Below are 15,926 nucleotides of genomic sequence, written 5' to 3' on the forward strand. Positions count from 1 at the left end.
TATTCTAAAATTTTTATTAAAAATTTTGAATGAGATTTGCTTCTTAGATATTTTATTTTATTACTGTCTGTTGTTAATATTGCTGACTTTTGATTCTAGACTGCACATATGGCCAAAACTGATTTCTCTTTTGAGCGTAATACGTTTAGGTAGAGTCATTCACGATGACGCGTGCCGTGGTTCTTATTACAATGTTATTAATGGCTAATTTTGACAAAATCACGGGTTTTAGTGGATGACACTAAATAGGTATACGTACTAATTACTCGTATCACTGTCGAAAATTTGTACGATAAGGCACAAAATTCAATATTTCTACTCCCCTTACTTCCCGCAGTTTGCGAAAGCTTTCTCCACTGCCGGCGGCGACGTTGGTAAATTAATAATTACACATTAATTATAACATCTTGCGTATACATATATCTCGATTTTTGTGCTTGTCATTAGTCTCCGTTCAGTAAAATTGGAAATCTTGCTTGTTAGGTAGGTATTGCCCCTCTGGTAATTTGTTTGGTTCACATGATACAGGTTCGATCTAGTACCTATGTAAACCGTTGCGATACATCAAAAACATTAAATTAAAAAAATCAAAAAACCCGACTTCCAAAACTAAAAGGAAGAAAATAAGCCTAGTGGTCTAGAACTGTTAAGTAGCTAATTTAAAGTTCAACCAGTCGGGACCCATTAGAGTTTTTGAGCGTCACGATTTAAATGGGTCCCAACTGGTTGAACTTTAAATTAGCTACTTAAACAGTTCTAGACCAGTGGTCTAAATAAGCCTAGTGGGCTTATTTTCTTCCTTTTAATTTTGGCAGTCGGGTTTTTGATTTTTTTAATTTAATGTTTTATTTCACACTTTTTTGATATTTATGTGAAAACGGTAGATTAAAAGTATTATAACCCAAATATATTTAAAATGGGCTAATTATTAGCTTTCATTTGATACCCATATTGTTACAATACATTTTTTTTAATTCCTCCGCCATATTTTTTTTCGCAGACGCCATATTGAAATTTTATATAGCCTATGTCACTCCCACAGTTATGACGAATCCAATGATACCTCATATGTTAAAATCCGTCTAGCCGTTTAAGCTGCAGCGAGGACCAAAGAAATGGTCATACATACATACATACATACGCACGCTCGAAAAATATAACCCTCCTTTGGGCAGTCGGGTAAATATGTATAAAACAAAGTAATAACACTAATAACCATAGATTTGATGCACTGAAATTGAAATAACTCAGATGGTAAAGCGCGGTATGGATTACTGAGACACGGATTCAAGCTATAACAGATGACAAACTTTTCTTTACGTTGTTATTGTATGTGATACTTAATGTAATTACCTATATTATAGTGCTCCTCCCTCAGCACTTCTGCGGGATCAATTGGAGGCGCATACCACGGCCTCCTAGAATACACCTTCTTCGTGCTCACTGCTCTCGCCCCTTCATCAACATTCCGGTAGCCCGTCGGTGGCCGGCTTATCATCTCTTATCATCTGATGATACCTGCCAACAAAATGAGAAGATTGCTAATTTATTTTCGCCTCAGCATCGGCAAACATACCGGTCTACCTTCAAAAGTACCGCTAAAATAAGGTTTGTAAGTATTGTGTATACATAAGGGGCACTTGCAGGCTTTTTAATCTAGGTTTAAGTGGTCTTAAGTCCTGTCAGATCCATACAAGAACTATCAGTTTAAATTTAAACAAATTAGAATATTATAATAGTTTCTGCACTTGAAAGCACTGCACATAAAATAAAATATTCCTTTTGCTCGCTTTGATATCAAACGCGAACGCCCTAACCATCTTACATAATTATGATATCATTGTTATTTTATTTAAGCAAGGGAGAAACTAATATTAAGTACCTACTAACGCGTGGCTTTTGTTGAACACATAACCGAGAATTTTCATTAAAAATAATATAATTATTTTTATATAAACAACATGCTTTCCCTATTTACTCTTGTTTTCTGCTAACAATTTCTTGTTTTACGTCTAAGTAAATGAAGTTCATAAATATAAAAGAAAAGTGGCAAGCTGAAAAGTGAAACACTATAATTTTTCAAGGTAGCCCCGCTTAATGAAAATAAATGTCCGTAATTTTTAAGAAAAGACGGCTTTTTCGTAGGAATTAGGTCGGAATATTTTGCTACGAAGGACTCTAATATTTTTCTACGAAAGAAAATGAATTAAAGATAGGTGTCTACTTTCACATTTTGTCGACTCCACAAAAAAAAGCAAATAAAGTTGCAATAGCAATATTATTTTCTCTGCGAAATTGTTATAAATTTTATTTAAACCTTGCGTTGTTCGGGTACAAACAGTCAAAAATAATGGATCATACGAGTATTTTTGGGATACTATGCAGTCTAATATCTTTTTCAAATATTTGCACGGGTTATTATTTAAAGAAGAGAAGAAAATCCTACATTTTTTTGTGATAAAAACTTTTATTAATGTAAGGAACAGTTGGTTTTGTAAATAATGCAATAATTATGTTATGACCATTAAAGTTGTTAAAATTTCGTTGATTAACTTTAAACGTGCACTCAGTCAGTTCCTTACACAAATAAAGGTGAAAAATAAACAACCACAGAACTTTTTTTCCCAGAGAAATCGTTTTGCAGAGTGAAAAAGGTATTTATTCGCCATCCTTTCTACTCGGCGAGTCAGTAAATATACATTAGTTTTATTTGTGCTCGTTCGGTTAGAAGTTTTATTGTTATGCCCTCTCTTGGTTGAAACTTAACCTAAATAATCGGTATCTTTACTTTACGCATTAGCCTGTAAGTAGATTGTATTACTATGCCACAAATCTAAGTTACTTAAATATAAAATTGAGAAAAAGTACAATAATTTTGCCTATGTGTATTTGATGTAGTGGTTCCTATTGACACCTATTGAATAACTTTCCATAATTATCATTTAGGGGACTTCGCATTAGAATTGAACACAGCAGATTTTTTCACTATAGTGCAAGTAGTTTAAGTGGGCAGCATAAGCCAAGTAGGTACAGATCTATTGAATAATGTTTTGTTATCGTGTTTTGTCTTATAAGTTCGTATTTAAAGCTAGTTGATAAAGCAGCCTAAATACGAACTTTTCTGACAAAATACGATGGCAAAACATTATTCACTATATCTGCATAAGCTTTAATTATTTAAAAAACAACCTACAGTGATTGTGCACTTCAGGGTTTCCTCGGGCACACAGTTGTACGGAACGGAACTTACTCGAATTTTGAGCAACGTAATGTTTAAAGCACACTTGAGAAGGACAAAGGCACAGACCTTTTTTCAGTACGAACAGGACGGCGCAAAAGACTCACCTCACCATGATCTTTAGGTATGCATTGGGAACTTTATATTAAATTAGGCGTCGCGTAAAAGCTATAATAAATTATATTGGGCGAAGTGTAACTTCTTTTTGGAACACAAGTAGTAACTACACATTGATTAAACTAGTTGTGTAGGAAGTTTTTATTAAAACTTTATTGAAAGTGATCTATTTAGTTTGATTCTAATCTTTTGTACATTTTTCTACCACGACTTTATTTTCAAAACGTTGTAAGTTAAGCATTTTAATTTATTGAATTGCTAGATCTACCTGGCCTTAAAATAATATTTAATACTCTCTTTCTAGAGTGAGTATTCACAATAATAGTAGTTTCTAGGTATTGGGGTCCCGGTCTGCGCTCCACGTCGTTGCCCCTGCGAAAGCGATGTAGACTGTCTTGGGCACCACGGACTCTCCTGCCAGAAGAGCGCGGGTCGCTTAGCGAGACATGCTGCCCTTAACGACATTATTCGTAGGTCTCTTGCGTCAGCTAACGTGCCGGCGGCGGCGGTGGAGCCGTCGGGTATTTCAAGAGACGACGGCAAGAAACCAGACGGTATGTCGTTGATCCCGTGGAATATGGGAAAGGTACTAATGTGGGATGCAACCTGTGTAGACACTCTAGGGCCAATCATCTTCTTTACCTACACTAATCATGTCCGCGACATTTTTCAAACAATTGCCGATTTTTGCTTCGCACGCGTAATTCATTAGATCCAGCAGTTGAATCGAAATTCCCGGATTTTACAAAATAACCGAAGAAATTCCCGAAAGTTACATTGTGGTTTTCATCGCATCACCATCTCAAATTTTATGACTTATTTTTATAACCCAGCGGTTGAGATTTGAAGATTTTATCACAATCGGAACAAAAGTAACCTGCATTATATTTAACAACACATATTATTATGTGTTATTCCAGATGTTCAGCTATCTACATCCCAAATTTCATTGAAAATGGTCCCGCTGTGAAGGAGTAACAAAAATACACACAGACACTCGTAAACTCCCGCATTTATAATTTACTGAGCGGCAAAAAATGTGGCCCCACAATGTATGCAGTAATTTTGTATTTAGAGTGGGCCAAATTTTTAAGTATATTAAGTAGGATTAGCCCTCATGTTTTAAAGTAAATCTAATAAACACGGTAGGTTGAGTGCCTTATCAAAACAGAAGTCTGATAGGCATTTGACAGCTACAATGCTTGCGAAAACCTCACGTCATATTTTATTAGGGTAAACCTATATCCTAAAGCAGATTGCCCTTTCTTAATTAAAAGGCCGTTACAAGCCCGGCTCATGTTCGCCTAAATATACACTGGCTCGTTTTGCAATGCGCCGCGTTTGGTTTACACAATTAGGGTTACCATGTCAGGATTTTCAATTTCGAATCTATTTAGATTTATACGAGTACATTGTCAAATTATTTCGATTACAAACGTTTCTTGCCGCGTATACTTGTACGTGCACGGGAGGATACGAAAACTGCGAAATGTCTCTCCAACGCATAACAAAATTCAAATAATTTGTCTATTCGGGGACGTATGGATTAGAATCTAGATGATTATGACGGTGGAATCAATTTACATTTCCACTGAACGTAGATATAATAGTTAGATGTTTAGTTTTGTAACAAACCTAACCCCATACCTACATCACTTTTTAAATGTATTTTTTATCTTTAATTTTATACTGTACGAGTAGGTTACATGTATTTTATTTGTAATTATTTATTTTACTTTATTTTCAAAAAATGACCTTCTGGCAAGTTTCTTGCGGCGCAATCTTCTTGGCAATGATGATCTATCCGAAAACGCCGGTAATAGTTTTAAAAAAATGACACGTAAAAGAGCCCTTTGCGGCCTACTTGCAGAATAAACGATTAAAAAAAAGTTGTATAGATGAGAGAGTACTATCACGGCTACCAATGCAAACGAAACATTTTTTAAATAAAATCCTATTTGTTATGTAGCCCTATTTGCGACCGAATGGCAATACCTTTCGACATATATAAATAGGGTCTTTGTCAGGTTTTTTTCCATCTGGTAACCCTAGTTACACATCAAGTGTTACTTCTTCCTCGTGTGGGAGTCGCACGTGAGGGGGTGGGGCTCTACGTTTAGATAGTCGTAATGATGGAGTGAAAATGTATTTCAGGTAATGGTATGATTACAGAACGTGACAATCTCAGAGCTATAATAACACGTACGGTCGAATTCACCATTGTCTGTATCGAGCTCTATGCAAACAAAGCTCTTATTGGCAGTGAGTTAAGGTAGTAGGTATTATATGTAGGATGAGTGGAAAGGAGTGTAATCATGACGTATGAAGAGTGTAAGAGATAGCATGAGTTGTGTGTATGAAAGTGACAGAGGAAGAATGAATAAGCAGCAGGTGTATTTTATTTTAAATGTAGAACAGAGATTGCTAAGCGACGGAAGACGAAAGACGTGATTTGATTTGGTCATTTTGGAAATTTCTAATTATATTTTATTTTACTGTTAAAAGTGGCTTTTCTTCAATTTTTACGATCCTACATATATGTAGTAGTAATAGTGTAGAGATGCCGTGGTGGCTTCGTGGTTTGAACTATGGCCTCTCAAAAGCATCGTGCGTTCAAATCCAAGGACGCAACTCTGAGGTTTTCGAAATTCATATGCGAAATTACACACACAAACCTGCGAAGCAATTCAATGATTTATAAATTGATACATGGGAAGGACTTGCGTGGGTTTTGAATAGTTAATTACCGGTGGTACTGAAACGGAACAAGAGACACCTTGTACCGCTTCGTTCACAAATATATGAATAAATAAATAAATAAACATAAAATTAAATAACTACTGCAAAGTTCACAATGTATTAAATAAGCCTCTGCTGTTTACCACGTCTGGTCTCTATTATTTGGAGAATCGCTTATTTATTTACCTAAATAATCACATGAAAAGAAAGGATGACTATATTTAACCACAAGTGAATACATGGATTCAAATGAAATATAATATACTTGATGATAAAACAATAAAGCTCTTCGTTTTTCACAGCTCTATACATTATTCAAACTTAGAACTAACCTTCGCTTCCATTCATCGTTCGGTGTTTTAAATTAATATGACTATCTCATCTCATCGTTTATCTCTTTTACATGTTGTTTAAAATCAACCTTCAGTTTCGTTCGTCGTTCATTATTCAGAGTCGTATACCTGTCTCGCTCTTACTCTTACAAACTCTATTGCTTTGGGACTTTCGCGGCTCGATTCAAACTGGAAGGTTCTTCAATTATCGATCGGGGAAAAAAAGAAAAATGGAGGTTTTTGGGGGCATTCGGTTCTGGAACTTGGGAAAGGGAGGGTCGTTGCGCTGCTGGGTGATTTGCGCGTTTTTGTTAATTTTGATTTGTTTTATGATGGAGCTTGCGGATTGGTATTGGGAGGCCGATGTCGCTGGGGAGTACCCATGCGTTTTTGTTTGTTCTTTCGCTATTAGTCCTCCCGGCTCTTGAATCTTTGATCGTAAATAGGCTGGCAGGCCGGCGGGGAGTCTGATGGCGCTGGGCAATGATCTCGCGTTTTTGCTTCGGTTCTTTCGCTGCTAGCCTTCCAGCTTAGTTCTTTATTCTGTGAGGTCTGATTTGAGCCTCGGGGTTGGATACCTTGCGGTGCTAACGAAAACCCCCGCTAGGATCTCCGCGGTCACCATTACCCAGGAACCAGGAACTGTGAGGTCAGATATGTATTTCTTTATCTTGTGCAACGAGTCATGTAAGTACGCCCTTGTTAACTTTACTCATTTACTGTTGTGTGCGATATATATATACATATATTATATGTGTGCTTAGGGACTTAATAGAAAAATAATGGAAAAATAATCTATTAAAGTTTCTATGTCTGAGGTTGACACAATTATGGGATACCTACTAATAATTCCATCCAAAGAAAATTCTCGACATTTATGTGTTATATTTGGTCAAAGCTAGGCATGTAGCAAAGTTCTATTCTTGACAGGGGAACGCTATTCATGTACTGAGAGCCAGACTGAATAAATCGTAAATGTATAAACTATCTGCTATCGACAGATTCTTACAAAACAATAATATAATTAATTGCAGTATTCTTAAAGTGGGTAACTTATATTGTGTTTAACTGTACAGACGGGGAGACCATTACCTCCATCCAATAGATATTAAGTTGGTTGGTATTCTATAGGTAGTGAATGAATACTACTTACCTGCAAAACTAACAATCTGCCTTTACTTGGTAAGATAAGAATACCCGATTTATTATCTACCAACCCGGTCTATAAACGGTGGGAGGTAATTAGGGGGGGACAATAATTTATACATATAATATATATATTAACCCTTTCTACATTAACCTCAAGCTTATAATTAATCGTTGAAATTGGTGATGTAGATTATTTCCAAATAAATCCTATAATTCTTCATGAGTATTCAATCAATTCAAATACAAGCTATAGTAAGAGTAAACCTAACACCTAGTACATTAATATATTATAGCAAAGAAAAATATATTTCATCTACAAACAACACAAGCATTATCGATTGTGATTATATACTTTACCTAGGTACAACATTTTAGTTTGCACTTGAGTCCAGAATTCCACCATTGTGGAACTAACAAAGCTAAAAATTAGAACTGGTAGGCGGATGAGAATTTGCTGTGTACTATTGACTAACTAATCACTGGAATGTTGTTGTGAGCTTTTATTATTAAATAGAAATCATATAAATTCTTATGGTTAATTTATCAATTAAATAAACTATTTATAGCAAGAGTACTTTTGCCATACCATTATATTATAGGAAGGAAAACCCAAATGCTATTTCTAATTGACTTGTATATACCGACTTTATGAATATTATCACCTGGTGGACACATAAGTATATTATCTATATACAACCTTATTATCCTGTATTTGAGCCCTAGAATGCTTTTATTTACTTAACTAATCCATTTAATTCTGTGTGCTTATTTCCAATTGCTGAAGTAAAATGGAAAACTTATAATACCATATTCCTGTTCTACCTATCGCTCACACAATATCCTTATAGTGTGGGTAGTATTCTGTATATCCCCATTATACTATAGCAAAAGGAAACATTATCTTATTCTCATTTTGTTTGTGTTTTATCAAACTGTTTTCATTTGGCTTATTTTACTGTTTTTATTTTACACTGTGTTTTTACTAATCCTGTGTTCTTCCCTTCTTAGCATTTTAGAAATCTTGGTTTGTTATTATAGCTAGGTGTTTTAAAAGTCATGATTTTAATAAACTTCACAGACCTATATAATCACTAGGTTAATCTTCTTAAGCCTTAGATATTTTACTATGTTCTACCATAAGCATTTATTAATGCGCTTTATTTCAGAAGGTCATACTTTATAGCTATACTTGTTCCTCTCAAGTAATCATGGATACAACTTGCCCCTGTTCCCCTAACAGCATTCCATAACATACTACAGCATTCTATATTCCTAGTCAAATTAGTTATTTTCTAGTAATGTGTTCTTAGCTGCGTTATAGGTAGGTAGATAATTAGTTGTAGCTTAAATTCAGACCAACCAATCTTTACTTCTTCACTAAAAGTACCGTATGGGTTACCTAGGACGGACACAACGAAGGGTCAATCATCTTATTTAGGCACTAGACAACCACTAGACGATCACATGGCCAATTCACTTCATCACGCTATCATATAGTAGGTTTCAGACATCTCAGTAGGACTCATAAGCTCTAGTTATATAGGTAGGCTGCACATAGGTAGGTCATAGCTTTGAGCTTAGGAGCTTTGATTTAATTAACAGCTAGCCTTAGGTCGAACTTTAGGTAGGTTTAGCTTTTGAGCTGAGAGTAGAGTTAGATTGCTCGAGAGGGCAAAAAGTTTTTATTGGGGGGGTTAGTTACAGTACCAGTGAACGACACGGCACAAATGACGGCTGGTCTTCTTATAGCACTGCTTCATATATATTTTAATAATTGTTATGTTAAATCAATTCTGAGAGGAGGCCTGTGCCCAGCAATGGGACGTATATAGGCTGGGATGATGATGATGATGAGGATGTTAATATTTTTTTATACAACGTGTTTTTCTTGATCTCCATTAACTTCCATAGATCAAGTTCATTGATATAGGAATTACCCACCTAATAAAATTTTGGATAAAACAAAAATAAATAAAATAATATTTTTTCTTAGATTACGATCACAGTCATATTATCAAGGTCAAGTTATACAATTCATAAGATTGACGAGTGATGTTGACGTGACACCATCGACATCTATGTATAGACTGCATGTTTCTTACATTATCACGTTCCCCATAGTAATTTATATTGGTTATCTAAATGTGGCTCAAGAAAAAAAAACTTAATACGTAATAAAATTATTTATTATTTATCGAAAGAACAGCTGCATTATTTACATCCTGGCCATGAGACACATGTGCAAATAATAGCATAAGTACGAGTACTGTAATTACACAAAATATATATGTCGGAGTAGGTATCCATAGACCCATATAGAGCCATTGACCATGATGCTACATAACGCGTAATACCATAACAGCCACAAGTATTGCTTCGGCAGAATCTCGGTGTAGATCAGTGAAACACTGGAGCGAGCGATACTGCTAAATGTAATATAGTTTCTTGGTATGCGTCTGTCTCAAGCTCGCTCCAGTGATACTGTTCTACATTGACATTGGCGAAGCAACACTTGTGGTGGCTGTTAAGTGTTACTTGCGTCATGACATAAAGCACTATTGGCTATACTCCAACATATAAATAAAATCGTTCGATAAATTAAATAAAATTTTTTTTTTTGTCCTAGTAAGTACATAAAAATCTTAAAATTGCCAAATTGGCCACGTTTATAAATAGTTAGCCACATTGACCACAGTATTATTATTATAAACTTATCGTATTTTTACTATTAATACATCAATAATTACGTAGGAAATACTTTCCGATGAAAAGTTACGTTTTATTTTTGTAGAATCGACGTGTCAGAGCTTTTTTTAAACTCAAAAACACTGCATCTAGTCATTTTTGTCGGAGCTCTGTTCAGCCACAAATACGGTTCCGAAATGTCATGAGAGGCCAGCGAAACAGAGGGGCTACTACGAAACTCGCAAATCGAAGTTCGTATCGCACCGTCCCTTTTACTTGCGTATTAAATGACATAAGCGTCAGAGGGACGGCAATATACGAAGTTCGAGTTTTGCAATTCGTGGTATAGGGCCAGTTTTATTAAACGAGTATAGCCGGCGGGCTCATACCTTTGACAGACAGAGGGGAAATGTGCTTCAAGGCTGCTCTGTTCTAGTTGAATACTCAAAGGTGATAATAAGGTGATAATACACCATTTTCGCTTGTTACAGTACCTACTGTTGTTTTATTACTAATCCTAATTAGGTACATCCCTTCAATGTCTCTTTAAAAAAGTTAATAGCCCTTACCAATAAGTTGTGAAAGCTTGGCCCAACTAATAAAACAAAGTTTTATTTCTGGATCAAATCCCTTGTCCGATAGGCTTGAAGAAGTTTTAATTTTGCGAATTGGACAACATGCCTGCGCTCAATTGGATATTTGGGAGTCGCTTCAGAAAGTTATAAAATCTCTTATTTTAAGAGACTATTAACTTGTAAGGCCATTATTAATTTGATTACCCCTATTTTTTCCGCTACCTACTTTTCAAGCAGATTTGGGACGTAATTTACTATGGAATATAATATAATTAAATCAATTCAAGTATCCCAAATAGGTAGATAAACTATGTACTAATTCACTTTATCTTAAAGATTATTATTGGATTATTCATTTTGTACTTCCAAAGAGACAGTAGAAAAACCTTTTCGGTTTAAGCCAAAGCTAGAAAGTATTTAGCCGGAGACAGCCGCGGTAATTGCTATTGTCTTAGTCAAGATTGAAAAGGAGAAAAAAAAGAATAGTCGTCTTGGGACGCCTTGATAAGGAATTGAGGGAAATCCGAATGAAATATCCAAGAAGGAGCAGTCGTAGCGAGGGAATTAAAACATAACAAAGTCAGTGCGTTTCAACAGAAAAACCCTGTTAAATTACATTATATGAAAACCCGTGCTAATTACTCTTTCAACATCAAACGCAACAAAACTCGTTTATTTTAATGAAAATAAAGTAGGTAAGCAACATTTTATTTATGTCTTTTAATAAAATTTCTGTAGATATGGATCGGTGTCTTCAATTTATAATAAAATTAGCTGTTCCCCGCGACTCCGTCCGGGTAGAAGTATGAAAAATAGTTTACGTCTTATGTCTTACCTACCGAATATACACGATAAATTTCAAAAAATCGGTCAAGCCGTTTCGGAGGAGTTTGGTTACAAACACTGTGATACGAGAATTTTATATTATAGAAGTAAAATAAACTGAAAACGTACTTACCTAAATAAATGTGCCTATTTATTTTATTTCAAACTTTTTTTACGTAAAATGGTAAAAGTTTTGTGTGCAAAATATTAGTCGCTATTTCAGCCTTTTTTATGTCGTAGTCTACGTTTACACCCATTTCATGTACCTATTTGGCATTCAACAAGTAATGTTCAAGTCCCTACAACGATTGCTCTAAGGAAATTCCATTACTAGGAAATAATCCGGTGTATCCATAATAGGCACTGTGCTAATTATTCTGAACGCCGGTGAAGCCTGTTACAAGGTAAAGTTGGAAAACATAAAGTTGGATTACGAGCTAATTTGCTCGTGAGGATGGGTAAAGAGCTTCTTGTTTTGAGGCGAGTAATCTTATCTTAAATAGATAACAAAATGAAACATAATTAACCGCGAAAGGTAAGATGTTTATATATCTGCCTTTTTCTGCCTTCATTTATTTCAAACATTTAAACAATTATCTTTACAGGCCTTGCCTGATGCGATAATGTGGCCAAAAATGTTAATTATACTTAATTATAAGTATTATAAGATTATAAAAATGGGAATCAAAATGGTCATCCACGAGAATTAGAATTACAGAAAACACACACACATACAAACATCACGCCTGTATTCCCAAATGGGGTAGGCAGTGCACACGAACCGTTACCGCTTCGGAGCCACTCTTAGCAATTTTAGGTTAAAAGTTTGAAAAAAAAGGTACTTTAGTGACAGAGAAATTAAATGAAAACGACAATTTAGCCTTATAATCTTAGAATATATTTTAGGTAACAAACATGAGGTAAATAGTTTTGGCGAAATAGAGTCCCCTTGCCTAACTCCTCTCTCGACCGGAACCGGCTCAGTGAGCTCGTGGAGTTTCACTTGAAGCGTTGCACTTTGGTAGACTGCTTTGATCGCTTCCACATAATATCTCGTGTCGACCTGGCATCTGTGCAGATATTGTATAACGGCCCAGTGTTCCACCTTTTCGTAGTCTATAAAGGCTACTACCAAGGGTCGATTATATTCAGTACACTTCTCCACAACTTGCCTGACAGTGTGAATATGATCAATAGTCGAAAAGCCACATCGAAAGCCTGCTTGTTCCACTGGCTGGGCAGAATCTAGTCTATTAGTCAAGCGTAGGGTGATAACTTTGGTGAAAAGCTTATATAAATGGCTTAGTAGAGAAATTAGTCGGTAGTTTTCAAGTTTGGTTATATCCCCTTTTTTATGTAGAAGTATCACAACCACATTCTTCCATGTATCTGGTACTACACCCTCAAACAACACCTTATTGAAAAGTAATTTGAGTTGCTTAAACACAGGCTTTCCTCCGTACTTCAGGTATTCATACGTTATCCTGTCCTTGCCTCGCGATTTTGCTGATTTCATGAGCTTGAGGGCATGCTTGATTGCATGCTTGACAGGCAAGTCCTCAGTTCTGTGCCTAACCAATGGCGCCCTGGGATCCCTCCGCCGCGAATCTGGCCCTGGTGTGCGGGAACTGTATAAATTGGAGTAGTACCTTTCCACAACCTTCATTACATCTTCACGGTTAGTTGTAACCAAGTTGCCCTCTGTACACAACTTATGAATTTGCTGGCTACCCCGCTTCAAGTGTTTTCTGAAAACTTTCGGCCCTCTATGCTTTTCGATCATTTACAAAATAAGTTTGTTCTTCCTCTGTCGCAACTGCTGTCGTATAAGAAGCTTTGCTTAGTTTGCAACTAATTAGAATTGGTCGCAAAAAATAATGTTTATTTTTATTTTATTTTTTCATCAAATAGGCGATTTTAAGACACCTATTTGAAGGATGTTAGTTTTAGTTCAGTTCAGTAGTAGTTAAAACGTAGTGTCTTCTGTCACCTGGCAGTGTTAGGATTAGGCGGTTTAGTTACATAACGTTTATTTATAATGAAAGTCAAACAAAGGTCATACGTTATTTTGCAAATATACACACGATCATAAGGTTTTTTTTTTTTTTTTTTATTAAACTGGATGGCAAACGAGCAAGTGGGTCTCCTGATGATAAGAGATCACCACCGCCCATAGACACCTGCAACACCAGGGGGATTGCAGATGCGTTGCCAACCTAGAGGCCTAAGATGGGATAGGTACCTCAAGTGCCAGTAATTTCACCGGCTGTCTTACTCTCCATGCCGAAACACAACAGTGCAAGCAGGTATTTTATTACTAAAATTTTATAAAACGATCCGGCAAACAGTCCTTGACTTTGAGTGCCCAATCACCAAATTTAGCGGGCAATCGACAGACATTAAAACCCTCTCGACAGATGCACTAGCATACCTTAAATCTAACCTATTAAATATTTAGTTTAAGTAGAGAACCAGAAGCCATACGATAAATAAATAAATAAATAAAACGATTTAATAAACCTATTCCTCGAAATAGTTTTGGAATAGACCTTGTAAAAAAGTTATCAATGCCAAATTGGCATTGGTGTTAAAGTGTCCCATGATATTTAATTTAGTTATTGATTTATTTACTAGTCAAAACTATTAAGTCGTATTTTTATATTGTAGTGTATTGTAAACTCTTTATTGTACATAAAAACACATGAAATTAACTAACAAAAAAAAAGAAGTACAAAGACGAACTTATCTTATTTATTTTGTGTTTATAAATAAGTGTTCTGTTTACCTCGCACCTAATTGTTTTTTTTTGGCGCATATTAAATATGTAGTGCACAGTGGACGCCACATAATTGGCCATCCCTCGGGTGACGACAAAATTGCTAAAATATTTGCCTCCCCAAAATGGAATTTAGCACGAAAGGTTTATTAGATTAATCATTGTTATGTGGCAACTTCGTGTCAAATTTATCGACATTTTGTAAATTATACAACATTGCCATTAAATTGTGCAGGTTTATTCTCGTAAACATTGATTGATAATCTGCTATACTATTTACTATTCCAAATCAGTAATAATTTTATTTATGTTAAATCAAAGCAAATATCTAACTTAATTTAAGTCTGAGAAACATAAATAAATACGCGTGACGCGAAGACGCGTGATTTTGTCAAAATTAGACATTAATGACATTTTAATAAGAACCACGGCACGCGTCATCGTGAATGACTCTACCCATACCTATTTAGAAATATTAACTTAATAGAGAAACGGTAGGTCTGATTATTTCAAATCTTCCAACATCTAGGTAGAGTCCTCGTTAATTAGCAGAGGTGTAGTTATATAGGAACAGTGTTGAAAGCTAATAGCTTACTAATTTACGAGCACGACACTATCGTTTGATGTTCGATGTCAAAGGCTAAGAGCAAACATTCAGAGCGAACATATTCCGGGACACTAAACGATTTCACTTAGGTAGCAAATTGTTCTAGCTATCGAAGAGTAAAGGTTCCTGTGGTAATTAAATTATGAAGGTGTATTAAGAGCGTGTTTGTTCTTTCTATATAATATTAATTATAACAACAAACCAACCGTCGGGTTATGTCATAGTATTTATGCTTATAGTACTTACTCCAAGCACATAAACGCTGACATTATAGTTGAAGACATTTATTGTGACGTGCCGTGGTCTACGTCCTGCGTTTTTGTCGCATGGTACGAGTAGGTCATAGTTTCAGTACTGTTATTAATTACGTAGTATAAGTATTTTCCCACATTGGCAGCAATGAGAGACGTTTGTTGATACACTACACTACCCTTAGGGTGGTGGTGAGGCGAAATGAAATGCCGGCGGAAATTGTGACAGTAATTGTCGGTTAGGGGAGGGGAGGGTTTGGAGTCACAGTCATGACTCCCATTCCGATGCATCTACCTAGAAAGGAAACGGGCGTATTCAGGCATTTTGGATGTCGTATTTGGGTAATTGTTATGCAACAGTTGACGAGTGTGGCAGCTAAGTTGACGAGTGGCGCGTCTCGCAGCTTTGGTAAGTACGGATTGGAAGCCATCTTCATCGTATACAGGCTGAATGCTTACATTTTTAGCCTCGGCAAATTACGAGATATTATTTATAGTGGAATTGATATTATTTCTAAGAGTAATTACTAAATTTGGCACTATTTTCAGATACCATATCAAATTATTTGTGGTGGGATTTCATCTTACTTTCACAGTTTGCTTAATGCTCATACATTTCATACAAAAATCGT

The 15,926-nt window shown here is 35.7% G+C and overlaps 1 protein-coding gene across 1 annotated transcript in view; it reads right to left on the reverse strand.

Moving 5' to 3' along the window:
- The window catches only part of LOC141440895 (synaptotagmin-15-like), a 48,663-nt gene extending 47,149 nt beyond the window's left edge, over nt 1-1,514 (reverse strand). The window contains exon 1 of the mRNA XM_074105485.1: nt 1,354-1,514. Within this exon, the coding sequence (XP_073961586.1) occupies nt 1,354-1,498 (145 nt within the window). The 5' untranslated portion in view covers nt 1,499-1,514. The remainder of the gene's footprint in view (nt 1-1,353) is intronic.
- Nucleotides 1,515-15,926: the final 14,412 nt, after the last annotated feature.

This window comes from Choristoneura fumiferana, chromosome 23, assembly GCF_025370935.1.
Source record: "Choristoneura fumiferana chromosome 23, NRCan_CFum_1, whole genome shotgun sequence".
NCBI classification, from domain to species: Eukaryota; Metazoa; Arthropoda; class Insecta; order Lepidoptera; family Tortricidae; genus Choristoneura; species Choristoneura fumiferana.